At 56.5% G+C, this 26,886-nt stretch overlaps 2 protein-coding genes and 1 long non-coding RNA gene across 3 annotated transcripts in view; 2 read left to right on the forward strand and 1 right to left on the reverse strand.

Annotated features, from left to right (window-relative positions):
• Positions 1-7,162, forward strand: part of ARPC1A (actin related protein 2/3 complex subunit 1A) — a 34,299-nt gene extending 27,137 nt beyond the window's left edge. Inside the window, exons 7-10 of the mRNA XM_004462659.4 lie at positions 1,826-1,901; positions 2,124-2,317; positions 4,896-4,986; positions 6,778-7,162. Coding sequence (XP_004462716.1) covers positions 1,826-1,901; positions 2,124-2,317; positions 4,896-4,986; positions 6,778-6,816 — 400 coding nt within the window. The 3' untranslated portion in view covers positions 6,817-7,162. The remainder of the gene's footprint in view (positions 1-1,825; positions 1,902-2,123; positions 2,318-4,895; positions 4,987-6,777) is intronic.
• A 1,547-nt stretch (positions 7,163-8,709) lies between these two features.
• Positions 8,710-12,035, reverse strand: LOC131275508 (uncharacterized). Its single transcript, XR_011647169.1, has 2 exons — positions 11,912-12,035; positions 8,710-9,030 (listed from the first exon to the last, which is right to left on the reverse strand). It is a non-coding gene; the product is annotated as an uncharacterized lncRNA (long non-coding RNA).
• ARPC1B (actin related protein 2/3 complex subunit 1B) lies at positions 11,959-26,573 on the forward strand. The gene is given in 11 exon segments (XM_058285815.2): positions 11,959-12,221; positions 19,590-19,666; positions 20,291-20,395; positions 20,747-20,760; positions 20,762-20,970; positions 21,454-21,561; positions 23,950-24,156; positions 24,248-24,323; positions 25,008-25,213; positions 25,864-25,954; positions 26,276-26,573. Coding segments are annotated over 11 exon segments (1,395 nt in total). The 3' UTR covers positions 26,315-26,573.
• The last annotated feature ends 313 nt before the right edge of the window (positions 26,574-26,886 follow it).

Here is a 26,886-nt window from a genome sequence, read left to right on the forward strand (position 1 = left end):
GACCCAATTAAAAAATGGACAAAAGACCATTTTTCTAAAGAAGAAATACAAATGGCAAAAAAACACATGAAAAAAAATGTTCAACATCATTGGCTATTAGGGAAATGCAAATCAAAGCTACAATGAGATATCATTTCACACCTACTAGAATGGTCACTGTTAACAAAACAAAACTGCAGGTGTTGGAGAGGATGTAGAGAAATAGGAATTCTTTTTCACTGTTGGTGAGAATGTAGTATGGTACAGCCACTGTTCAAGTCTGTTTGGCATTTCCTAAGGAAGTTAGATATAGATATGCCATGTGACCCAGCAGCACCACTAGTGGGTAGATACCCAGAAGAACTGAGAGACCAGTGACAAATCATCAGCATACAGACATTCATTGCAGCTTTATTCACAATTACTGAAAGATGGAAACAATCCAGGTGTCCATCAATTCACAAGTCGATAAACAAACTGTGGTGTATACCCACAATGGAATATTATTCAGCTGTAAGAAGAAATGAAGTTGTGAGGCATAGGACAACTTGGATAAACCTGGAGGACAATATGTTGAGTGGAGCAAGCCAGGCACAAAAGGACAAATATTGTATGATTTCACTATTATGAACAAAATATAATGAGTAAACTCATGGAGTTAATAGCTAAAATATAAGTCACCAGAGAATAGAATGTGGTTAGGGAATGGTAAGTAAAATTGGTAAAAAGTTGTTTGGAAATATTTGGAAAAGAATACAAACGGTAAAAGCACATGATAGGATATGTAATCAGTAGTGTTAATATATGGATATGAGAGATTTGTTTTTTGGTTTTTGGTTTTTTTTTTGGAGTCATGTAAACGCTCTGATATTGATTAAATTGCTGAATGCACAACTCTGATTATACCAAATACCATTGATTTTGCACTTTAGATAAGTTTATAGTTTATGAACAAAAAAATAGTAATAGAGAGGGTTGGAAAAATACACCAAATGGCATATAGTTAGTAGTAATACTTTGATGATGCTCTTTCATAATTTGTAACAAATGTTTCAGAACAATGCAAAGTATTGGTGGTAGCATGCTGTATAGGAGCCCTGTATGATGTTATGCATCTTTGTTTTATAAGTTCACAACTTTTACTGTACACTTACTGTTGATTTATGTGTATATATAAAACATCCGTTTGTTTGTACACACACATGGATATGTCTGTCTACACACACACATAGCTCACTGAGTGTGAGCTCCTGGCTGAGTAAGATGGTGTCCTTTTCATCTCACTAGCCCTAGAACCTGACACGGTGCTTGGAAGAGGAAAGAGAATAGGCTCTCAGTCAGGCAGTCACTCGTGAGGGAATGACAGTAAGACCTCTAGGAGGTTTTCCTCAGAGAGGAAAAGCCATCTTAGGCTGAAGTGGTCCAGGAAAGGTTCGTGGTGGTGTTCCAGTTAGAGCTGAGCTTCAAAGATGGGCGACTCGAGCTAAGCAAGGGGAGCAGAGACCCCACTGTGGGTTGAGGGGCATGGGTGCAGAGTCTGAGAGACAGGAAACGACTTGTTGGGGACCCAGCTGTAGACGAGTTTGTCATGAGTAGGAGGGACCTCAGGAGGATTTCTTAACAGGCTAAAGAGAAAGTGGAAGGCCTCAGTTTCTGAAGGTTCCTTCAGGGGCCATCTCATACTTGAGATGACTAAAAGAATGGGTCATGGGGCTCCTTTTAAATGTAAGTGTTCATTTACAGTGCAGAAGGCTCTATGAGAATGGATCCTTTGTCATCTACTACATCTATAAAGTTGCTGCGTGGTCTGTTTCAACTCTGGTTTAACAAGTGCTCTTGTGTTCAGGGTTTCAACTCTGAAAACGGAGTTCCTGCCACTCCTGAGTGTATCATTTATCTCCGAGAATAGTGTTGTAGCTGCTGTAAGTATTTCTCTTCATTTTTCCTTGTAGAACACTGCTCTGTAATTCTCCAGAACAGGAACAATGCATGCTTTTGTGACATTAGCACAAAGTCAAACAGCCATTTGGAAGAAACAAAACTAGCTTTTAAGAGAAAAAGATGCCTGCAGTGTTGAGCATTGTGCTGAGGAGTCTGTAGGCGGGCGGAGAGCACTCCAGGGGCTGACTGATATCTTGTTTCAGGGCCACGACTGCTGCCCAATGCTCTTTAATTACGATGACCGTGGCTGCTTGACCTTCGTCTCCAAACTAGACCTTCCAAAACAGAGCATCCAGCGCAACATGTCGGCTATGGAACGCTTCCGCAACATGGACAAGAGGGCCACAACCGAGGACCGCAATACAGCCTTGGAGACACTGCACCAGAACAGCATCACGTAGGTACCACCTGCCATGGGCCCCAGGGGCTTACTGGACCAGAACATGAGTCCTTGGATGCCACCTATAGCCAGGACCATTGACCACCTAGAGAGAAGTGGTTGGGTGACCACAATACCCTGCTTCCCTTCTTTGTTTCCCGAGAAGTGTACTGCAGGCCCAGGTCAATGCAGAGAGTGAGCCACACGCAGTCATTCTGTGCTTCCAGGTGTGGTAGTACATTGCGTCCCAGATGAGGAGGGCAAGTCCTCTTGGGAGGTGCAGCCTCTTCTAGGGTTTACTTCCTCAGAACCTTAATTGAGTACCAAAGGGAACCTTCCTAAATGTCTTGTTTGTTCCTCTGGTAGTGAACCCTCAATAGGAAGTATAGTATGTCCTATTTGAAAAGGCAATTCTAGTTATTTCAATGATGGATTTCAAGAAATGTATACAACTCAGAAGATGGTTTAATTAGAGAAACAGAATTCCTTAGCATTATGAAACATCCTAAAAAAGCTAAGAGTCTCTTGACTGATTTTTTTTTTTAACAAATTTTTTTTAAGATTTAAAAAAAATTTTAATTTATTTCTCTCCTTTCTCCCCCACCCCAGTTGTCTGCTCTCTGTGTCCATTCATTGTGTGTTCTTCTGTGACTGCTTCTATCCTTATCAGTGGCACCAGGAATCTGCATTTCTTTTTGTTGCGTCATCTTGCTGTGTCAGTTCTCTTGTGTGTGCAGCGCCATTCCTGGGCAGGCTGCACTTTTCTTTCATGCCGGGCAGCTCTCCTTACGGGGCGCACTCCTTGCGCGTGGGCCTCCCCTATGCGGGGGACACCCCTGCGTGGCACGGCACTCCTTGTGCGCATCAGCACTGCGCGTGGGCCAGCTCCACACGGGTCAAGGAGGCCCGGGGTTTGAACTGCAGACCTCCCGTGTGGTAGACGGACGCCCTAACCATTGGGCCAAGTCCGCTTCCTTTGACTGATTTTCTTCACCAGGATAATGTGATTATACAAGACTATAGAATTGTGCTTTGTTCAGAAAGTTGAATTTTTCTTCATGTTCAGCAGAAAGGGCAGCTGGACTTAAAATAGGCTGAAAATGTATTTATTCTATTGAAGTAAGAACTCGAAGGCATAGCAGCAGTTAGGTTTTTCCTGTACTCTTTATGACTTTCAAAGTTATTTCTTCTGAATTTCTCTTAAGCTTCTATGCAGACTGTGTATCAAAAAGGAAACAACACTCATTGCCTCTGAGACTTTTAGGTTAAAAATTAAAAAACAAAAGACAAACTCTGCAGATTGGAATGTCGACCATTTTTTGTTCTTTTGTCCCTTTTGCTCTAGAACAGGGTCAGCCTGTTCTACAAGAGGCCAGACAGTAAATATCGTAGGCTCTGAAGGGTCACACTTAGTCTCTGCCTCCACAGCTCAGCTCAGCCGTGGGCAATACCTGAGTGAGTGAGCACGTCAGTGTGCCAAAAACCTTCATGGGCACTGAAGTTTCACATCATTTTCACATCTCATGTAATAATATTCTTTGGATTTTCCCCTAACCATTTAAAAATGTAAAAACCATTCATAGACAGGATCTAGCGAGGAAGAGGGAAAGGCTCAAAGGACATTATTGCAGCATATGAAAAATTGGAATATAAACTGTAAGCTTTATATCAGTGTTAAATTTCTTGGACTTGATAACTGTTCTCGAGTTGACTACATAAGTGAATACCCTTGTTCTTAGGAAATATACATGGCAGTATTAAGTGCTCAAGGAGCACGATGTCTATAACCTACACTTACGTGTTCAGAAAATGGATAGGTAGAATGATAGGGCAAATGTGGCAAAATCTCAAAATTGGTACATCTGGGCTCTTGGGGGTATGTTGGAGTTCTCTGTAGGGGTTTGTGTTATTTTTGTAACTGTTTTGTGAGTTTGAAAGTATTTCAAAATAAAAAGTTAAGAAAAATACAAAACCCTTTGTAAGCTCACAGGCTGTATAGAACCAGGCAGCGTGGGCCATGGTTTGTCACCCTCTCCCCTGGAGGGATAAAGCTTTAGACATTTCAGTGGAGAAAGAAAAATAGTCTCTGAGCTATAGAGTTGATTTTCTTGAAAGTTCTTTGGATAATTAGTCTAAGATGAGTTGTTGCTCTGTGGTGCTTGATTGGATCTTGTGGCATATATGTCAAACTGCTGCTAACATTTGTAACAATTGGTTTCCAACACGAGGAGGGCTCTTGCTTATGTGTCCTGTGTGCCCTGGCTGTCTTAGAGGGTGATCTGGGAGCTTCTGGTGGGAGCCAGCTGGATTTCGGTGATGTTTCACTGGGCCTCTAGTTCAGTGCTGTGCCCCTGCGCCTGGCACTTTGCATGCTGTGTGGTCCAACCATCCTGGTTCTCCAAGTCTCCCCTTCTTCAGTCGTTCCTTTTCTGGACAGCTGGTAATGTTTTCTGAGTCACATTGCTGCATCCTAATATTGATGGAAAACAATATTCAGGAGTCAAGAAAGAATTTATTTTTTTAAGCTGCCAGAGGCAGGAAGGTCATAGCTCACTTAGAGATACCTTATAATTGCTCTTGTTTTTGATTTCTTCAGTCAAGTGTCGATTTATGAGGTGGACAAGCAAGACTGTCGCAAATTTTGCACTACTGGCATCGATGGAGCCATGACAATTTGGGATTTCAAGGTATTTTTTTACACAGATCTTGTTTGTGTTAAAACTCTTCCTGTGACAAGAATGTTTCTTATTTCTTGGAACAAAATATCAAATCCAATACATGCCAGAAATATGGGATATTAGACTGAAGTTCTCTTTAAAACCTAAAAATCATTAGCAGGAAGAAACTACATTTTCCCAATGAGACAGATATTTGCTTCTAGATTGCATTTATTCACTGAAGAAAAACTGAATTTTCCCCCCAAAGCAGGCCCTGTGGTGGGCCTACATTTAACCATGTAGATATATTTTTATGATTATACAAATTAATAACATTCCGTAAGTTCTGGCCGGGTGCCAGGCACTGAGGCCCGTGAGGTGAAGGAGCCTGAATTCTTACCTTAGAGAGGCTATAGAAGAGATAGGTGGGCACTGAGTCGGGGATTAGGTGGAGCCCCAGAAGAGAAGGCAGTGCCTTCATTCTGACGTGGAGGAATACGGGGGATGCATGGACTGCCGGCGCAGCAGGGAGGAGTTTGCTCCTGAGCTGCAAGTGGAGTTTGCTGGGTGGAGGGACGTGGGAGAGGAGAAGGCAGAGGTGAGCGTTCTAAGCTACAAGAGTAGGCCGCCCAGGGCCACCACAGAGTACAGCGTGCCCACTGCACTTGCGGTTTTGGCTGGGGTATGGGTCCTGTGAGACTAGAAAAAAGCCGTGGCATGGCCAGGGAGAGGATGCTGGGCTCTGTCTGCAGACAGGAGCTTTCGCAGACCTCCAGTGGGAAGGCACCAGGTTGTAGGTGTGGAGGCCTGGACGGGGCAGTCACAGGGTCCGGGTAAAGGCCTTTGAGACCAGGGCACAGGGGATAAGGTTGTGAGCGAGGGCATGGCCAGGAGGTTCGGGAGTGGGGAAAGGTGTAGGCCAAGTGGAAGGGCATAGTGACCCTGAGGGACAGATCCCGGACTCTGCTCTCTTTAGCTTGGAGACTGGGCAGGTGGTGGGGCCTTTCACTGAAGTGGAACTGGGCAGAGGAGCAGAAGTAAAAGGGATGGTTCCTACATGTAGCTCTGTGACTTGAATTTCCCTTTGTGGTTAATGTCCAAAACAGGTAAACATGTATACAGTTTGCCACTATCTGTGCATTTCCATGATTTTTGATTCTTTCCCCCCACCCCAGGTTAAATACATAGTATGAAAAAGCCTTCAAATGCTCTTTGGAAAAACAGACCGTCTGCTAATAAAGTTTCTCCCCTCCTTTTTACCAGTACATGCTTTCATGTTCCAGGCACCTCAGCTCCTGTGTAATTATCACCATCTGGGCAATGTGTGTGACAGAAAACCTTTCTTACACATCAGCAATTCAGCCCTTTATTTCTTTGATTCCTCAGGCCAACTCCTGTTTTTGCACGTGTAGAAGCTAGGAAGTCCCAGTGTATTTTTCTCTGTAATCAATACACCTGAGCCCTTGCTCAGTGGAGTACATACACCAGGTTGGCTATTGTGTGCCCTATAGAAACAGGAGAGCCTGTCATTAGGGCGTTCAGAGTGAGGTGGGGCATACAGTGAAGAGACAGGCCAGGGACACAGATGGCAAGTGCAAGCCCTAGCAATGCAAGGGAGCGTTCCAGGGGCCCTGCCGCCTGGGGCAGTGCGACCACGGGAGCGCACAGGCCCAAGGGGCCAGCAGGGGCAGCCCAGCTCAGGAGTCTCTCCAGGGCTGAGAGTGGGTGCTGGTCAGTGGGCAGGGTCAGATGGGGGTGGCATAGTGCTGTGGGGAAAACACTTGACTCATTTCAGTGTTCTTTCTGCCTTTTTTTTTTAAGACTTTAGAGTCTTCCATCCAGGGTCTTCGAATAATGTGAAGCTGAGTGAACCTCCGAGATCTAGCATGACAAACTGCGACTGACCGCAGCTCTGCCATTTGCATGATGGGGAGGAAAGCCAGCCGCCAGGAAACACTGAGCACATAGTGTGCAGATATTGTTTGTGTGGTTTTGTCTGAATATAATTGGTGAACGTGTTGTTTTTTTTAAAGCAGCAGTATTTTTTTTTTCTGTTTCATTCCATTCTTGACCAAAGCTTCTCTTTAAGTAGTTTATTATGGAAAATTATCACACTAACTTAAAAGAAAGGGTGGGGAGGTATGTAAGTTCTCTGCTAGAAAATTAAATAAAAATACCAAATGTGTTTTTGGTTTTTGTTTCCTTATACTATTTCCATTTTTCATAGAAAAAATGTATATAGGTAAATGATCTGTAAACTTAATTATTAGGGAAGCAAACTACAATTGATGCTCACTATTTGTGAATTCCATATTTGAAAATTCACCTACTTGCTAAGATTTATCTGTAACCCCCCCCACCCCCCCACCCCCAAATCAATTATGCGGCATTTATGAGGTGATTCATGGACATTCACAGAGAGCAAAATTTTTAGTCACCCAATATGCACATTCCCAGCTGAGGTCGAACAAGGCGACCTTGTTTCAACTCTCATAGTATGTTAACAAGTATTCTCTTCATGATATATTTGATGCCACATATATCACGTTTTTGTGCTTTTTGTAGGTGCTTTCCCTTTTTAAAATGGTCCCCAGGCACATTGCTGAAGTGCTCCCTAGTGTTCCTAAGCTCAGGAAGGCTGTGACGTGTCCTCGGGAGAAAACAGGTGTATTAGATAAGCGCCATTCAGGCATGAGGTGTAGTGCTGTTGGCCTTGAGTTCAATGTTGATGAATCAACAATATATGTTAAGGTGTCTTATTTAACACATAGAAACACATAAACATATTTAGAGTAAGGTTATATACTGACCTACCCTGTATTTCTCTAGGAAAGTGGTTCAGTATTTGCTAATTCAGTGTTTGCAGTAACTTTATAGAACATAACTACTGCAAATAACAAGAATCAACTGTATGTATTTTCTGTAGAGTAGCAGGACTGCTTAAGATTCTTGGTTTCATAAATTGCAATGTCCTACACAACCTTTAACCAAAGGAACCCTTTATTGAGAAAAGAACCATTGATTGAATGCTATCTTCTGCAGAGTAGGTCTGCTGTTCCCATTTGGCATCCAACGGAACAGGGAATGCCACTGTTCTGTAGACCTGGTAGTCTCTGCCTTGTGCCCTCAGTAGGGACAGCCCTCTGTGTCGGTGCCTCCATAAAGAGCCTGCTGCGAGGGAGTGTGCGTTAGAACAGAAAAGGGAGAGGGTGGCCTTGTCGTTTAGAGATTGTTATGCCCAAGCCCAGTTGCTTTCATTACTAGACAGGAAGTTTGACATCCCAAGGTTGAGAATCTTGAGGGGATAAACAAGTGTAACTGAACAGCAAAATAAAGCAACCCCAGGTAGCTGCAGGAAGGTGAATCCCACACACAGCCTTGGTTTTAGGATCCTGGCAGCAATACTTCCAAAGGATGCCATGATCTCAAAAAAAGATTAGTTTTACCTTTTTGGTGGTTCATGGAAAACCTGCCTTCCCTCCAGGAGAGAAACCCATCCCCTGGGAGGCTGGCCTGGTGGGCCCAGCTTTCCCTGTTTGCTGTTGCACTCTCTGAACACTCGACAGCAGTGGCTGTGTCCACGCATCAGAGCACTGGTGAGGCCGTCGCCATGGAGAAGAGCAGGCCGTCAAAAATGAGTTAGCCACGAATTTCATTTCAGTGTCATTAAATCACATTGTTTATAAGCCCAGATACTGTTTTAAAGAAACAATAGATTCCATGGAAGAAAAAACAACAGCAACACCAAAAAAATCGACTTAACTTTGCTTCTAATAATTTAATAATCACATTTTTTTTTTGAAGGGCGAGGTCCATTTCTTAATTATGGAAGAAGGCCCACCCCAGTCACAGCAGCCAGAAACCTCAGTGCTGAGATCTGTGAGATTCTGGAAGCTTCTACCTTTGAGGCTCAGATCAAGTCTGAATTCACAGGATGCCAGTCTGGGAGGGTTCTAGGTGGCTGCTGACTGCCAGGACACATTGGCCAACCCTGACTTGAGGCTGTGGTGTCATGTTACGATTCTGCCAAGCTGTGTGACCTTGAGCAACTTCTCTGAGCCTCTGTCCTCATCTCTGAAAAGGGAATAATACAAAATTAGTATTACATATCAGGTTCTCAGTAGAACGGTTTGCTCTCTGGCTTCGTCCTGGCTCTATAGCAGACCCTGGAGACCTTTTATAAGAGTAGGATGGGGTGCGGTAGGGAGGGAAGGGGTGTGTAAAGGATTTTGCTAACTGAAAACATCTAGCAGTTCTTTCCAGAATATTATGCTGAGAAAACGGGCCTGCCTTAGAACCCAGGTCAGTAGTTTAGGCATGACTGCAGTTTGATGCAACAATCCCCGCACAAGTCAGTTAATGTGTGTCCAACTTGAGGCAGAGCCGTGGAGGCCCAGGGCTTCCCCGCGGTGCCTGCCGAGAGCCGAGGAGATAAAACCACCCCGTATGTAATAATAGGACAGAGCAGTAGATAATCTACTTGTATGTATACTGGGTTAAATGTTAAAGTGTGTGTGTGTATATTTTAAATACAAAGTGTGGCAGGCAGGATAATGGCCCCTCATTGCCCTAATCCCTAATCCCTAATCCCCGGAACCTGGGTCTAGGTTACCTCACATGGCAAAAGGGACTTTGCAGCTGTGATTAAATTAAGGATCTTGGGATGGAGAGATCAGCCTGGATTATCGAGGTGAGCCCAGTATAACCACCATGACCCCATCCTGGCCAGGGAGACAAACAGGGCGGGGTGTGCTCCTGAGGAAGGCTTTCCTCCTCGGGCTCCGCTGCCTTGGCCAGCCCGCGGCTTGCCTGCAGCCGCCATGCCTGCTGCTTGGCAGCCATCTTGTGACCAGGAGGCGACACTGCCAACACCCGGAGGAGGAAGGAACAGACAGCAAGAACCCAGGTGCCCTGGAGCCACCGCCCCGGCCCTGCACTGCCTTCCTCCAAGTCAGCCAGCCCCGAGGAGGCCCGGGCAGCCTGCCTGTGTGACTGCACTTCTTGGAAACCTGAGAAGGTGGGAAAGAAAGGGGAGCGCAGCACCTTCATCCCAGGGCACCGTGTGAAGCGGACTCCAGGAAGGAACAGAAAGCTTTCCAAGTCCTTCCCGAACTGCAGATGAAATTCTTCCATGCCCAAGCTCCCCTCACCCAAGGAGTTGCTTCTTTTAAAGTTTAGAAAACTTTGTCTCCTGAGGGAGCCATTTCAAATAATGCCTCCATCACCCCGCCCCGCCCCCCCCATCTGAGATTTGCTTTGCCGTCCTTTGGGTCTTCCCACCGTAACTTCGGGCTTGTCAGGTAGGCGGGCAGTGCTTATTATGAGTTAGCTGCACTGTCCAGATGTGGAAATCGAGGCACTGCAGGAGGAGTGACTTGCCTGAGAGGTTACACTACTAGTTAAGTGCAGAGCCAGAGCTGGATTCCGTTTCCAGCACCGCTCACGCCTCAGATGCTATGGGTGCCTCCCACGCACCAGGCCCTGTCTCGGCTCTGACGTTAGAAGACTGAAAAAACAAACATGGTCTCCGCTCTCAGCGAGCTTGAGTCTTCTTTTCGTCCGATCAGGCCACCTCGCTTCAGTTTTCACGATTAGGAGCGGAGGGTTCTCTGGTGTGTGCCATTGTCAGGCTGCTTTTGGCAGTGGGTAACAGAAAAACTCAAAAACCAGCTTAAAAGCAAAGTAGCTTCCTTGGCACAAGTATCTGAAGCCTCCGGGCGCAGCCTGGGCTTCAGGGTCGGGTTGACCAGGGCTCCGCTCCGTGCTCCCCCTGGGTCAGCTCCATTCCTGGTCTGGCTTCTTCTACGGCTCTTCCACTTTCATGTTCAGATTCACACAAACAAAGGGGCATCTCTTCCCTGGATCATCCATCAAAAGTCCCGGGCTTTGCTTTGATTGGGCCATCTTAGGTCACTGATCCAGGGCAGGATACCCCGAGCTGATGGAGTTAGTTTCCTCACGGCCCACTGCCAGGAAGGGGGTCAGTCCGCCCTGGGGTCATTCCTGGGGGTCTATGACGCAGGAGCAATGACGCCACCTGTGTTAACTGCACTTGTCCCCACGGGAGGGGCTGCCGAGGGAAACCCTGTTCTGGTTACACTTAAGGCATCACCTGGATTTGCCAAGGTCGCGGGGAGCTGCCGGAGGAAACCTACAGAAAGAGTGAGGCGGTTCCCCGACTGCAGCCGCTCAGCGTCCCACAGGGCTCAGGCCGTGAACCTGAGCAGCCGTGTGCTCACTGGGCAAGGGCTCCAGGCCATGACACATCCCACCTCCCAGCCCACGGGGCGGGGCCTGGTTAGAACCCAGGGGATCGGAGCAGGGTTTGGGAGCGCAGGGCCCAGCCCGGAGTCCAGCAGGGGCAGGGAAGGCATCGCTCAGCCGCGGCTTGCGGGACAGGCCCAAGCTGGCCAGGCCGGGACAGGGCGGGAAAAAAGGCTTGTGCCAAAGCCATGAGGCCGGGCTGGGTGGGCGCAGGGCTGGGTGGGCGCCGGCTCCGTGGGCTCGTGGGTGAGCCGAATCCTAGCGACAGAGGCCAGGCCATGTGAGAGGGGGCAGGCTGTCCTCCACCGGCCCAGCACTGTGAGGCGCAAGGCCCCTAGGGACCCCCGGGCCCCAGACCCACTCTCGGGTGCCCCGGCCTGGGCTCTGCGGTGGAATACTGGGGGGTCCAGAAGCTGCCGTCGAGTTGGTGCGGCGGGCGGGGGCGGCCCCAGGGTTTGGACGCTGAGGACCGGGGGTGGGGGGAGGGGGGTTGTGCCCACCCCCGCACAGGTGGCGCCCGGCGGGCGTCCGCGCGCGCAGGAGGGCCAGGTCCCAGGGCGCGGCTGGTGGCTCGTCCCGGGCCTGGGAGCGCACAGCCCGCTGCCCGCGCCGTGCGCCCTCGGAGCGGGGACGCGCCCGGCCCAGGCTCCCCGGTTCCCGCCCCACTGCGGTCCGGCCCGGCCCCCCTCACCGAGCCTCAGTTTCCCTATCCAGAAGGTGGAGGGGCGGTCGCGGGCGATGAGTTCTGGGCGCTTCAGGCCCCGACGTCCCAGGCCCGGGCGCGTAGCGACAAACCCGCTCCCCGAGGGCCGGGCGCGCCCTCGAAGCTCGCAGCCGCCGCCCCGGGTCCCGCCCCGGGTCCCCGCCCCGGGTCCCCGCCCCGGGTCCCCGCCGGCCGGAGGCCCCACCTCCCGCCCACGAGGAAGTGGCTGCGGCGCCGCGCGGGGCAGAGCCGGCTCGGCGCGTCGACTGCCCAGAGTCCGCGGCCGGGGCGCCCCGAGGTGAGGGGGTGCGGGCAAGAACGGGGGGCTTCCCGGAGGTGAGGGGCGCGGGGGGCACGAGCGTCCGCCCCGAGGTGAGCGGGGAGCGAGGGGACTTCCGGGAGGCCGGCGCGTCGGGGGCGTCGGGGGCCGCCTAGGGGGGGGCTGTCTGCAGGGGAAGGGGCGCGGGAGTGAGGGGCCCCTCGGAGGTGAGGGGGCGCGGGGCCGCCGGGAGGGGAGGGGGCTGCTGGGGTGACCGCCCGAGGGGAGTGCGGGGCCGGGCGGGGGGTGGCCGCCGCCTCGACCGCGGGAAACGCGGGGACCCCTCCCCGTACCCGGGCCCCCTGCCCTGGCCCCTCATCCCCCCGACTCTGCCCCGCCGTCCGCCTCCCCCGTTATTTGGGGTCGGGAGGGCCCCACGCCCTGCCACTTCCCCTCCATCCTCCGAGCCTTCCGGGTTGCTCCGACCGGGAAATGAGCTGGCACCCCCCCCCCGCACCCTCCCCGCACCACCACCCCCGCAGACCTCTAGTCCGCGCAGCCCGGTCCCGGCGGGCCCCGCCGGCGGGGTCGGGCGCCGGGGGTCTCGGAACCGGCCCTCCCGAGCAGATCCGGCGGCGCCTGCCTCCCTTCTCCGCGCGGGGAGCGAGGCCGCTGCGGGCAGGGGCAGGGGCGAGGCTGGGCCCGGAGGGTGAGAGTTAACACACCTCCTGGCACTGGCTGTCCCCAGCCCCTCCTGCCCCGCGGGCAGCCAGCCAGGGGCCAGGAGCACCCTTTCAAGTCTCGGGGGACCTTGGAAAGAGTGCCAGCTCCTCCCCACGCTGGCCCGGCCCTGGCCAGCGCCTCACCTGGCTCATCATTCCTTATCTGGAAAATGGGCATCTTGCAAGTTGTGAGGTTTAGATGGCACGAGGTGTGTAAAACGCTTGGCAGTGTGCCACACACACAAAGTGTATGTGTGTGCAATGACCGTTGCCTTTTTACAAGGCCTGCCCCCATTTAGTCACAGGGTCTGTGCGGGTGTACCTGGCCTCCGGGATCTGGGGCTAGAGTCCCAGCTGTGCCATTTAGGAGTTGTGTGACCTTGAGCAAATCCTTGCATTTGTCTGAGCCTCAGTTTCCTCCTGTACAAAATGAAGTTCAAACATAAAACTTCTTAGACTTGCTGGCTGGGGGGATGGGGGGGGAGAACGGATGTGAAAGTCTTGGGTAAACTCTGAAGTCCTTGGCAAATGCCAGTGAAGTTAGTGTATTAACAGTTAAGTAGCATCTCAGCATGTCACTATCACAATTTACTTTTTCCATATTTATAATCATCCGGACTTTTCTGTTTTGTCCTCATTGTAAAGAACATTGTTGGGAACATGTCTGCTTTTAAAATACACATAAAATCATCTTAGCAGTTGTTTTCTTTGTATCAAAATGGATTTCTGCAGCCAGAGAATACTAACAGGTTTTAGGTTACTGTTTATGAGATTCCACTCTGTCTGTATTACCCACTTATTGAATTGATTGAATGTTATCACACTGCTTTTCGGAACGTTTCAACCAATTAGCAACCAATGAGAATTTCTCCACAGCCCTGCCAGCACTGAGTTTTACGTGTTTTTTATTTTGGGGGTCTTGTTGGGATTACTTTAACCGTTGCTTTACGGTATATGATGATTGTTTTCATTTGTCTGTCTTGATGTGACTGTGCCTGTTTTTAGGGCTTCGAGCCGGGGGAGGGGCTGGCTGGCGGAGGTGGCCGGGGCTGCTCCCGGGCTCCTGCCCACAACAGGAAGCCATGCAAAATGGCTTGCTGGCGGCTCGGGCGCCTTGCAGCTGGGCGGGGACTTCGCGGAGAGCCGGGATCCTGCTGCAGGCAGCGCGGCTTGCTGTAGCCTCCCCCAGCCCGAGGCTGGAGCGGGCGGCGCCCCGCGCTCCGAGCGCCTCTGCCGAGTACCAGGCCCCGGTCAGTGCCGAGCGGGACCCCCTATAAAGAAGTCCAGAGGTTTAGCTTCTGGGCTCAGAGAAACCCGGCAAAGCCAGAAGGACCTGGAGCCCGTCCTCGCCCTCCCCAGCCGCTTCTGGGTAAAGACGTGGGGAAGCAATGGCTGGGGCACCCAGCCAGTAGGGAGGGGGGGACATCGACCCCGGTGCCATAAGGGCGGGGGGCACCAAGACCCGAGACCCCGAACGCAGCCTCCCAGCTGCGCAGCGGAGCCTCTGCCAGGCTTGCCCTGCGCTCCCTCTCGGTGTCGGGGCCCTAGGTTTCCTGCCCTGGGGCCCCTAACTGGAAAAAGTTGGAGCACGTATGGATGGCACACGTACATGTGCCACGGTGGACGCCAGCGTGCTCCTTATGGAACACCCCCAGTTCAGATGCGGCGAAAAGGACGGGACTGACTCCTTCCCCCACATCCAGCAGTTACCAGGCGCCTGGCGCGCTCACCCAGGGGTTCTTAACTTTCTTCCATGGACCCCTTTGCCAGTCAGGTGAAACCCACGGACCCCTTCCTAAGCCCACACTACACTGCCTATTAGTCAATGAATATATCACACCCGCACCAACACGGCCCCGCAAGACTGTTTTTTCGTATTTGCTTTTTTTCTTAAAGATTTATTTTTTATTTCTCTCCCCTTCTCTGCCCCCCCCCCCCGCTGTCTGCTCTCTGTGTCTTTTCACTGTTTGTTCCTCTGTGTCCACTTGCATTCTTGTCAGCGGCACCGAATCTGTGTCTCTTTTTGTTGCATCCTCTTGCTGTGTCAGCTCTCACGTGTGCGCGGCGCCATTCCTGGGCAGGCTGCTCTTTCTTTTCACGCTGGGCGGCTTTCCTCACGGGTGCACTCCTTACGCGTGGGGCTCCCCCACACGGGGGACACCCCTGCGTGGCACGGCACTCCTTGCGCGCATCAGCACTGCGCATGGCCAGCTGCACACGGGTCAAGGAGGCCCGGGGTTTGAACCGCGGACCTCCCATGTGGTAGGCGGACGCTTCATCAGTTAAGCCAAATCCTCTTCCCTTTCGTAGTTTCAGTTCAAGCTCACTGACCCCTTGGGGGCCCACACACCCCTGGTTAAGAACCCCCGTGCCGGGGATATGACAGTGAACAAAACAGAGAAATATCCCCGTGCTTGTAGGGCTTATCTTCTACTATATATATATATAAATATATACATATATTATTTTTTTAAAGGTATTTTAAATTTTTCCCACACCCTGGGGCATGACCCTGGACACCCCCTGAGCAGATGCTGCACCCCACTTTGGAGAACACGGAAACAGAGAAGCAAAGCCCCGTCAGCTCCCCTGCTGGGAGTTGGGGAGGATCTTGACTTTTCTTAAGGAGCCCGTCTCGGGGCCCCTGCCCCCACCCCCTACCCCCAGACCATCTATCACTCCAGACGTCCCCACTCAGGCCTGGGTGACCCCATCCCGTTGGCACTGAGCACCCACTGTGCTGGACGCGGGGGACAGGGAGACCCCAGCCCCAGGCTCTGGGAGCCGGCAAGGGGCGTGGTCTGCACCCTCGCGGCCCCGCTCTGATTCTGGGGTGCAGGGAGGGGGCGCGAGCAGTAGGCTCCTGGCGTCGGCGCCGTCCCCGAGCCCCTCTTCTCTTTTCCTCAAGAGGCCACGGGGCCTGGAGGGCTGCGGGGACGGCAAGGTGGGTGTCCCCGGGCCCGCGGCCCCCGCCTGCCTTGGTCCCCACCGGGAAGCGTGGCCGTGAAGGCAGGCTCGTCAGCGCCCTCGGGCGAAGCAGCCCCAGCCCCGTGGTCCTCGCGGCGCGCCCTGCAGCAGGCGGGAGCCCGTCCCCGAGGTCCCCAGGCAGGTGGAGAGAAGACGAAGGCTCCTTCCCCAGTCCGACCGCCTGAAAAGATCTGATGATGCCTCAGCCAGGAGGCTGGAGCCCTGGCCTCTCCCGGTCCCCCCCGGAGCTGCAGTGGCCCGGAGAGGCCGCCCCCTCTCTGCCCCCCACCCCTCTGTGCCCCCCGCACCCCAGCTTCCTCACTGTAGGATGTGGGCGGGGGGGGGGGGGGGGACGGTGGTGGAGGCCCTGCTTTGCAGAAGTTGCTTTGCACAAGTCCTGAAAAAAGGGAAGTGAGTCCTCTCCCCGCCCCTTCGCCTCTCCCCATCTCCTCTGAGGCGTTGTTTCAGTGGGCCTGGAAGTAGTTCTGTCGGAATTCAGGCTAAAGTGTGATTGGCTGATAGGTGTGGGTCGAACCCCTCACCTGCCTGTCACACGGTGCCCCCTCCTCACCAGCCCTTTGGGGCCTGGGAAGTGCCTCTCGGTCTTCACGGTCCAGACAGGCTTTTACGTCCCCATGTCCGGCTGCTCAAGACCCCACGAGGGGCAGGGACGCGCTGGGGCCGCCTGAGACGGGTGGTGCTGGGAAGTCACGTTCTGCTGCCCAGACAGAAGCAGGGCTGCTTCTGGGCTGCCTGGCCCTCGGGGTGCGGCTAGTCGGCCTGGCTGGAGGCCGGGGACAGGGACACCCGGGGGTAGGCAGGCTGGAAGCGGCCTGGCCTGCGCCCTGCCGGCTGGTGGCCCTGCCGTGGGGACGGGGCAGCCGAGCACCGGTTGGCGCACTGCTTCCCGCTCCTCCCTGGGTCTCCTCGTCTGCCCGGAGGCCGTGATGACCCCACGGGACGCCGGCACCGCTCCCGGGCACGGCGGCGCTCCTGGCGGGCTGAGGGCGCAGTGGGGGGCGCTCCTGGGGCCTGTGCCTCGCTCAGCAGGGCCCTGCCGGGACAGAGGCTCAGGGAGGCCCCCGGGGGAGCCGCGTGCTCGCGTGTGCACTGCTGGACGCGTGTGTGTGGGAGCAGCGTGCTCACGGCTGGACGCGCGTGTGCGTGGGAGCAGCGTGCCCACGGCTGGACGCGCGTGTGTGGGGGGGAGCAGCGTGCCCATGGCTGGACACGCATGTGTGTGGGGGCAACGTGCCCACGGCTGGACGCGTGTGCGTGGGAGCAGCGTGCTCACGGCTGGACACGCGTGTGCGTGGGAGCAGCGTGCTCACGGCTGGACACGCGTGTGTGTGGGAGCAGCGTGTTCACGGCTGGACACACGTGTGTGTGGGAGCAGCGTGCCCATGGCTGGACACCCGTGTTTGTGGGAGCAATGTGTTCACGGCTGGACACGTGTGTTTGTGGGAGCAGCGTGCCCATGGCTGGACACGTGTGTGGGGGGGGAGCAGCGTGCTCACAGCTGGACACGCGTGTGTGGGGGCAGCGTGCCCACGGCTGGACACCCATGTGCGTGGGAGCAGCGTGTTCACGGCTGGACACATGTGTGTGCGTGGGAGCAGCGTGCTCACGGCTGGACATGCGTGCAGAAGGCTGAGCAGGGCCCACGCGTGTGTTTGCTGTCTCTTTCTCAGCCGCTGCCATCCGGGGCCCCACTTGGTGCGTGCTCAAGGCAGCCGGACGAGGACGCAGGCCTCGCCTGTGCACGCGCGCGTGCGGGGTGGGGTGGCCTGTGCCGCCCTGGGTCCGTCTAGGACTTCCTGCCGTCCCTCCAGGCAGGCCGTCTGCATCTGGGGGAGCGGCCACTTCAATCGGCTTTGAGCAGAGGGCAAGGGCGGCGGCCGAGAGAGCTGCGTGGAGCCTGCGGCAGAGCCCTGCCGGCTGCCGGGCCGAGGAGGAGCCGGCCTGCGTGTCACGCTGGCGAGGCCACAGCTGGTGCTGCGACAGGCAGGAATGGGTGCTGCCGCCTTCTGCACACCCGCGGCGGGCCAGGCACCGTGTGCCAGCACCCGTGTACCTGTCTGCCTGGTCCTCTCAATGACCCGGGGGGCAAGATCCCTGCCCCCATTGTGCAGATGGGGAAACTGAGGCTCAGGGAAGGGGAAGGCCATGCCTGGGGTCACGCAGCTGGTGGGCAATGCTGCTGGCTCAGGCCCAGGTCTGGGCGGCTCAGAAGCCTGGAGCTTGTCGCCGTGTCGGGGAGGTGGCGATTGCGCCGGGTCTGTTTGGGGAGGAGGGGGCACTCGGGAGGCAGAACAGGGAGCAAAAAACCTGGAAGGTGAAACGTGGACAGACGGGACTGGAGGAGAGCCAGGAGACCTGCGGAGGCCGGGAGGCCGGGTAGCAGCTCCCCTCCTGGAGACGCAGGCCACTGCAGGGCCTTTTTATTTTATTTTATTTATTTTATTTATTCCCCCTCCCCCCCAGTTGTCTGCCCTCTGTGTCCATTCGCTGTGTGTTCTGTGACCGCTTCTCTCCTTATCAGAGGCACCAGGAATCTGTGTTTCTTTTTGTTGTGTCATCTTGTTGTGTCAGCTCTCCGTGCATGCCGAGCCATTCCTGGGCAGGCTGCACTTTCTTTCGCGCTGGGCGGCTCTCCTTACGGGGCGCACTCCTTGTGCGTGGGGCTCCCCTACGCGGGGACACCCCTGTGTGGCAGGGCACTCCTTGCACGCATCAGCACTGCACATGGGCCAGCTCCACACGGGTCAAGGAGGCCCAGGGTTTGAACTGCGGACCTCCCATGTGGTAGACAGACGCCCTAACCACTGGGCCACGTCCACTTCCCTCCGCAGGGCCTTACCCACCTTGGTAGCCAGGGAGGGAAGGGTGAGCTGAGGCGGCACGAGCTGGGAGGAGCTGGGAGGAGCTGGCCCAAGCAGCCCAGAGGGCCCGGAAGGAGCGGAGCTGGGTGTAGAGGCTGGAGGCTGCCCAGGCCCCGCGGGGTGTCCCTTCTCAGCGGGGGTGCGTGTGGGAGCTGGGCCAGCTGGGCCCGGCTGGAGGGGGGAGGTTCCCAGGGGCGGCGGGGGGGGGGGGGGGGGGTGGTGAGGGGGTGGGGGTGGGGGTGGAGGCTGTGGCACCGCTCGCCACCAGGGGGCGGCCTCCATCGCTGGGCTTCTGTACTGGGGGCTGTGGGCGCAGCCTCCCTCCTCCAGGCCCCCCGGGGACGCCCCGAGGACCCCACCTGCCCCCAGGCTGGGCCTGTCCCCTGGTCCCCAGTGCAGTGCCCTCACCCACAGGCCCCTGCACGCCAGCCTTCCCCCCGCATCTCAGCAGGGCGGGGTGAGCAGGGAAGTGCAGGGCCCTGCGCTGAGGGAGCAGCTCCCCGGGTCGTTTCAGTTCCTCTTTCTCTCCCTTGGTGAGGGGGGCGGGGAGGAGTGGGAGGGCTGACCCAGGGCCCACACCCCACTCTCAGTGGCCTCTTGGCCGGCAGCACTCCCGCCCACTCCATGGCTCCCGGGAGCCTCAGGGACCCCCTGGGAGACTGGGAGACTGGCCATTTTTCAAGGAGGGAAACTGAGGCCTCAGAAGCACCAGGCCAGAGCCGGGAGGTCAGGCCGGCCCTTCTTGGAAAAGCTGAGGGGGCTTGGGGGGGCGGGCTGGGCAGGGCCCTGGAGGGTTCAGGGCAGACCTGGTGTCCCCCTCCCTGTCTTGGGTGCAGGCAGCGCGTGACCATGGCCTACCACAGCTTCCTGGTGGAGCCCATCAGCTGCCACGCCTGGAACAAGGACCGCTCGCGTGAGTGACGGTGGCCGGCCCCTGCTGGGGGGGCGGGCCCGGACCCCCGGGCAGCCGTGACTGCGCCCCGCTGCGTGGCGGACCCCTCGCCGCCCCCGTGCTCTCGAGCTGGGCGAGACGCCGGCCCGAGCAGGAGCTGCCAGGAGGGGCGGCCGGGAGAGCTGCGTCAGCGCCCTGCAGGGCCGGCCGCGGGAGCGGGCACCGCGCGGGCTGGACCGGCACGGCACGTGGGAGCCGGGACCCCAGGTGGCCCCGACCCCGGACTTGCTGGCAGGGCCAGTGGGGGTTGGGTGGGGGTGGCAGGAAATGAAGAAAAGGTTGCGGGGAGCGACGGGGGAGAGGGGCCGCTTCAGAGAGGAGCCTGGAGGAGGCCTTTTGGAGGAGGTGACTCGAGAGCCGAGCCGTGGGGGGCAGCACGGGGGCCCTGAGATGGGGGGCAAGGAGGGGGACCCGGCAGGGTCCGAGGGGCTTTGGGGGGCCCCTTCGAAGCAGAGGAGGAGGACCCAGGGTGTGCGGGCCCAGGAGTTGCCCAGGTGGGCCGCAGGAGGGTGTTCCTGCTATGGGGGGGGGGAGGCAGGCACCTGGGCTCACACCCCTCCTCCCACCCTCTCCCTCTCCCTGCAGAGATCGCCATCTGCCCCAACAACCATGAGGTGCACATCTATGAGAAGAGCGGGGCCAAGTGGGTCAAGGTGCACGAGCTCAAGGAGCACAATGGGCAGGTGACAGGTGGGTCAAGGAACAGGCGGGTTCATGTTACTGAAAAACTCAGCGGTCTGTGACCTTCAGGAAAGGCTCGATCCAGCAGCTCAGTCTTAGCAAGAACCCCGTTCTTTTCTGTCTCTCGGCTTAGCCTTCCAGCATGTCTGGTGATTGGTTAGTAGAGCTTTGACACCCCTGCTAAGTTCCAGTAGCACCCCTAGAATGACCCCCAATGTACGTCTGATCTAAGCAAAAAGTGTCCCTGCTGGGCAGGTGCAGCTCCCCCCAGATGGTGGCCTCCGAGCGCCTCGTACCTGGCTAAGGTGGAGCCGCCGCTGCCTGGGGGGCTTCAGCCTAGTGTCCCCCCGACCCGCGCAGGCATCGACTGGGCCCCCCGAGAGCAACCGCATCGTGACCTGCGGCACGGACCGCAACGCCTACGTGTGGACGCTGAAGGGCCACGTGTGGAAGCCGACACTCGTGATCCTGCGGATCAACCGGGCCGCCCGCTGCGTGCGCTGGGCGCCCCACGAGAACAAGTTCGCGGTGGGCAGCGGCTCCCGCGTCATCTCCATCTGCTACTTTGAGCAGGAGAATGACTGGTGGGTGCCCGGGAGGGACCCAGGGCCGCACCCCGAGGCGGGGAGCTGGGGGAGTGGCCCCAGACGGGGCATCGGGACCCCCACTTCTCCGAGCCCGGGACGGCTGTCCTCTCTGGGCGCCTGGCATCCCCACTTTACAGATGAGCACAGTGAGGCCCGAGCGGCAGTCCCTGACCCAAGCTGCGCCCCCAAGGCCAGAGGCCAGGCGAGGGCGCGGGCTCGGGTCTGAGAGTCCCGAGTTCGAATCCCAGCATAGCCAGGCAGCTGGCGTGTGACCACAGCGGTGACTGTGCCTCGCTGAGCCCACCCTGAGAGTTGCATGAATTGAAAGGGAGATGAGGGGCAGAGTTCCCGCCCCCGAGGGGCACGCCGCCCCTCGCCGGCCTCCTGGGTCTCGGGCGGTGTACTGGGCCCACCGGGGTGGTGAGGCCTGTGGGTGCCAGCTGCCTGCCCCCCTCCCTGCCCGCTGACCGCCGTCTCTAGGTGGGTGTGCAAGCACATCAAGAAGCCCATCCGCTCCACCGTGCTCAGCCTGGACTGGCACCCCAACAACGTGCTCCTGGCCGCCGGCTCCTGCGACTTCAAGTGTCGGTGAGGCAGGGTGGCCACGGGGGCGCGGGGTGGAGAGGGCGAGGCGGGCCCTGTCCTCACGCCAGGCCGGCTGGCGATTGGAGGGTGGAGGGACAGCCCCGTCCTGAGAGTCCCAAGCCTTCTCCTCTGCTACCAGTGGGGTGACCAGGGCCTCAGCTGAGCACCCAGTGAGGTTCTGTTATGTGAAGGAGCATCGCAATTCGAATCTGCAGCCCCTGGGGTAGGGTCTCAGGGGGAGACACCCCTTCCCACATCTTAGCATCAGGTAGGATTCTTTCCTGGACCACCCTCTCCTGCCCTGTTAGGAACCCTCCTCCATGTCTTCAGTTTCCTGGCTTCTGTGTGAAGGCAAATTAATGGATGTGCTTGTTCATACTAAGGTGTCAATGACTGACACTCTGGGACAGGCCCTGCCTCTTATTTTTTTTGGAGGTGCCAGGGCTGGGGATCGAACCCAAGACCTCATATGGGGGAAGGAGCCAGTACTCAAACACTGAGCCGGTGTGCTCCCCGAAGTTGGTTTTTTTGTTTTTGTTTTTAGGAGGTACTGGGGACCAAACCTGGCACCTCATATGTGGGAAGCAGGCACTCAGTCGCTTAAGCTTCATCTAGTCCCCTTTTTTTTAATCCCCCCCCCTTGGGGCTTTTTGCTTGCTGTCTGCGCTCTGTGTCCACCTGCTGTGCGTTCTTCTGTGTGTCTGTATTTTATTTGTATTTCTTTTTCCCTTCCCCCCTTGTGGCTTGCTTGTTGTTTTGCTCCCTGTGTCTATTCGCCGCGCGCCCTTCTTTGTTTTTACTTGTCTCCCTTTCTGTGGCATCACCTTGCCGAGTCAGTACTCTGTGGCGCTTGCAGGCTAGGCGGCACTCCGTGGCATGCGGACGAGCCTGCCGTCACAAGGAGGCGCCGGGACGCGAACCCAGGGCCCCCCATGTGGTAGACAGGAGCCCAGTCGGTTGAGCCACAGCCACTTCCCAGTCCCCTATTTTTTTTTTTATCCCCCCCTTTGCAACTTTTTGCGTGCTGTCTGCTCGCTGTGTCCATTCGCTGTGCGTTCTTCTGTGTCTGTATTTATTTATTTTCCCCTCTCCCCTTGAGACTTGCTTGCTGCCTGCTCTCTCTGTTCATTCACTGCTGGCTGTTCTGTGTTCTTGCTGTCTTCCTTTTTTTGTTGCGTCACCTTGCTGAGTCGGCCCTCTGTGGTGCCTGCGGGCCGGGCAGTGCTCCGCAGCAGGCCGGTGAGCCTGCCTTCATGAGGAGGCCCCGGGACACGAACCCAGGGCCTCCCATATGGTAGGCGGGAGCTCATCTGATTGAGCCACAGTTGCTTCCCCAATCCCCTATTTTTAAGGCCTGGAATGTAGCATCTCCAGCTGCCATGAACTGAGAATGCACGTCTGGGCTCAACACCCCTGAGTCTCTCTCAGTCACTCTTAGTTTTCCAACAGTTAGAACAAATACCGGAAAATGAGTTGGCTTAGGCAATGAGGATTTATTACTCACGGTGTGGAGACTAGAAGCCCACCATCCCGGCGTCAGCGTGGCGCTGTTTTCTCCCTGATGACCATGACTTTCCAGGCTGACTGTTGGCGATCCTTGGTCTTCGCCTTCCTTTCTCGCGCAGGGCACGTCTTCTTTCTCCTCTGGGTTCCGTTGACCTCCCGCTCTGGCTGCCCCCAGCTTCTCTCTCTGGCCTTCTCCATGAGGCACCAGGAACAAGAGTGTGGCCCGTCCTGCGTCAGGTGAAACACACCTAACTGTGTGTTTCATCCAAGGGACCTCCTTACAATGGAGTCACACTCAGAAGAATAGATGTAGATTAAAAACGTGTTTTGGGGGGGTCCCTGGCTCCACACCACCAAAGGCACCAAAGCCACGGCCTCGGGCCCCCCCTGGATCTCTGACTCCTCATCCAGGATGGGGGGCTGCAGCAAGCACCTGGGCATAGGGCAGGGGCCCTCTGGTCACCTTGGGGCTCTGCTGGTGGGTGGGAGTGGGTGCACTGGTCCCTCCTCTATCTCAAGGGGCCCGTGCTGGCCATGGGCATGGAGAGGAGGTGAATGTGAGAGCGAGCAGTGCCGGGGCAGAGCTGGCAGGGTGGGCAGGAACTGGGCCCTAAGGGAGTGTGGGAGCTGTGGGGTGCGGTGGCAGCAGGATGGGGCCGGGATGCCCGCCAGGGGCCATGCTGGCAGCGGCTGGTGCGCCCTCCAGTTTCTGGAGGCCTGGTAGCCCAACCCCATTGCCCAAAGGGGACACTGAGGCCACCCCGCATCCAAGCACTGAGACGCAGGTCACGACACAGCCAGGAATGGACCCCGCCAGGCTGGTTTGGGAGAGTGAGCCCCTTCTCAGGGCCCCTCCCAGACCCCCGGCCACCCCTCTTCCGGCAGAATCTTCTCAGCCTACATCAAGGAAGTGGAGGAACGGCCGGCGCCCACGCCATGGGGCTCCAAGATGCCCTTTGGGGAGCTGATGTTCGAGTCCAGCAGTAGCTGCGGCTGGGTGCACGGTGTCTGCTTCTCTGCTGGAGGGAGCCGCATGGCCTGGGTCAGCCACGACAGCACCGTGTGCCTGGCTGACGCCGACAAGAAGATGGCGTGAGTGGTGGCTGCTGGGGAGCAGGGAGCTACCAAGGCACGGGGGGGGGGGGGGGGAGAAGAGCGGGGCTGATGTCTCTCTCCCGATCAGTGTCGCCACCCTGGCATCTGAAACGCTGCCGCTGCTGGCCCTCACCTTCATCACAGAAAACAGTCTGGTGGCAGCGGTAAGGATGGGGTGGGGGCTGTGTGTGGGCGGAGGCGGGTCAGAACAGACCTCCCAGCCAGCCCAGCAGACGGCCATGCAGGGCTCCATGTGTCCCTCCCTCCTCCTTCCACCCTCCTGCCTGCCTTCCATCCTTCCATCCATTCATGTATCTATAACTAGTCAGGATAGACTGGGCTATCCTGCAGTAACAAAAAAAATCTCCAACGTCAGGGGCTTAACCGAGTAAATTACTTGGAGCTCACTCACTGGTGGCGGGCACTGCTCCACGCAGGGGGCGTTTGTCTCCACGTGCATCCCCGGCTGCCATGGGGAGGAGAGGGGGGCGTGGACAGCCCCTCACTGCATCCGTCCATTTCCGCTTACGTGTTATGGGCTACGCCAGTGACATGGCCGCACCTAACTCCAAGGGTGGCTGCGGGGGTGTCGGGGGGCAGTGCAGCTCCCCCAGTGCCTGGAAAGGGGACCTGGAACTAGGTGGTGAGCGTCACCCACGCCCCTCTGCAGCCCTCCCTGCTGCCCTGTTCACCTGCCAGCCTACATAAGGGCGCAGGAGGGGGAGGCGGGGGGGGGGGGGGCGGCGGTGAGGGCTCCCGGGCTGCGCCCTGAGCGCCACCGGCCTCCTGGGAACCCCGCGGGCGGCACCCGCCCTCGGGGCGCTCCAATGGCCCCCGCGCCGCCGCAGGGCCACGACTGCTTCCCGGTGCTGTTCACCTACGACGGCGCTGCGGGGACGCTGAGCTTCGGCGGGCGGCTGGACGTGCCCAAGCAGAGCTCGCAGCGCGGCCTCACGGCCCGCGAGCGCTTCCAGAACCTCGACAAGAAGGCGAGCTCCGAGGGCGGCCCCGCGGCGGGCTCGGGCCTCGACTCCCTGCACAAGAACAGCGTCAGGTGAGGGCGGGGCCGGCGGGGGCGGGGCCAGACGGCTGGGGGCGGGGCAGCGTTGTGGGCGGACCCTGGGGTGGGACTGGCCAAGAAGGCGGGGCCCGAGCAGCTATGGGCGGGGCCGGCCGAGGGAGTGGGGTCAAAACAGCTCTGGGCGGGGCTGGCTGAGGAGGCGGGGCCAGAACGGCTATGGGCGGTGTCTGGGGCGGGGCTGGCCGAGGGGGGCGATATCAAAAACAGCTGTAGGCGGGCCCTGGGGATGGGGGCCCCTGAGGGGGCGGGGCCAGAATAGCCGGGGCGGGGCCAGAACAGCTGTGGGTGGCACCGAGCCCGTTCCAATTCCTTCTTCCCGCCCAAGTTCAGACACCTCTGTCCAGCGTTCAAGGCCTTTGAACTAGCCGACGCACACTTCAGTCCTATCTCTTGCTTCTGTTTTCCCCATCCCGCCCCGCTGTCACCTTGTCCATTCCCTAGGCACTAGTGGAGGCCTTTTTGTGTGCTGTCGCATTTGTCCGGGCTGCCCTTTGCACCCCATACGCGACTCCTGGGCCCTTAGCCCCAGTCCAGGCCTAGTAGGTGACTGGGAGGGCACCCAGGCGGAGTCAGCTCACCCAGCAGTCTGGGATCCCCGCCTGAAGCCCTCATCATCCTCGCAGCCAGATCTCGGTGCTGAGCGGTGGGAAGGCCAAGTGCGCGCAGTTCTGCACCACCGGCATGGATGGCGGCATGGGCATCTGGGACGTGAAGGTGAGGCTTGCCCCACCCCGGGCTCCCCGCCAGCCCTGGGGTGACTTCCTCCCCTCTGGATCCTGGCTTTCTCTCCCGCAGGAGAAGGGGCACTGCATGGCAACTCTGGGTCGGGTTTGAGTCCTGGCTTTGCTGTGGACTTGTGGGGTGGCCTTGGGCAGCCCCTTAACGTCAGGGCCCTAGCACCCTCGCCGCACCTCTGGAGGGCTGGGATGCAAACGCAGGTCTGCTTGGCTTCATAGACCAGGGTCTGTCTCCTGCCAGGGTGGGACTGGGGGCAGGACAGCTGAGAAGCAAGTCTGATTGGCTTTCTCCTTCCAGAGCTTGGAGTCAGCCTTGAAGGACCTCAAGATCAAGTGACCTGCAAGGGACATGTTGCCTTCATCCCAGCTGCAGAGGGAATGAGGCAACGAAGGGGGTCAGGAGCTAAGGGGTGCTTTGCTGCATGTTCCTGGGCTGCCCCTCAGGAGTGGGGGTGGGGAGCTGAGCTTACCTAGTGAAGAAACACATGCCTTTTTCCCAAAGAAATGTTTTCATTGTTGAAAAAAAAAATGCCCCAAAACTCTCTGCTGGTCACGAACTGCTTCAAAACTGGAGACAATAAAAACGCATTCGCGGACACGTTTACCAATGAGTTTGGAAGGAGGTGGGTTTTAGTGTGGACAGAAGGAGCTTTATTGTCTTTTTTTTTTTGCCACTCACCCACAAAATTGATCCTTAAACCCAAGGGGTCTTTTCCCAAGGGAGGTCCCTTACCCCTGGGGTCCAGCCAGGGACCTGCCACTCACAAAGAGCCAGGACAGCAGGGTCTTTCCTGTCATTCATTCAGTGCTTAGATTCCGAAACAAAACAGCTTCTGACCTTTAATGGGAATTCCTATTTCTCCATTTGATGTTTGCAACTGGTTTCTGATAAACGTTCATCATTTTTAA

Source organism: Dasypus novemcinctus, chromosome 23 (assembly GCF_030445035.2).
Source record: "Dasypus novemcinctus isolate mDasNov1 chromosome 23, mDasNov1.1.hap2, whole genome shotgun sequence".
NCBI classification, from domain to species: domain Eukaryota; kingdom Metazoa; phylum Chordata; class Mammalia; order Cingulata; family Dasypodidae; genus Dasypus; species Dasypus novemcinctus.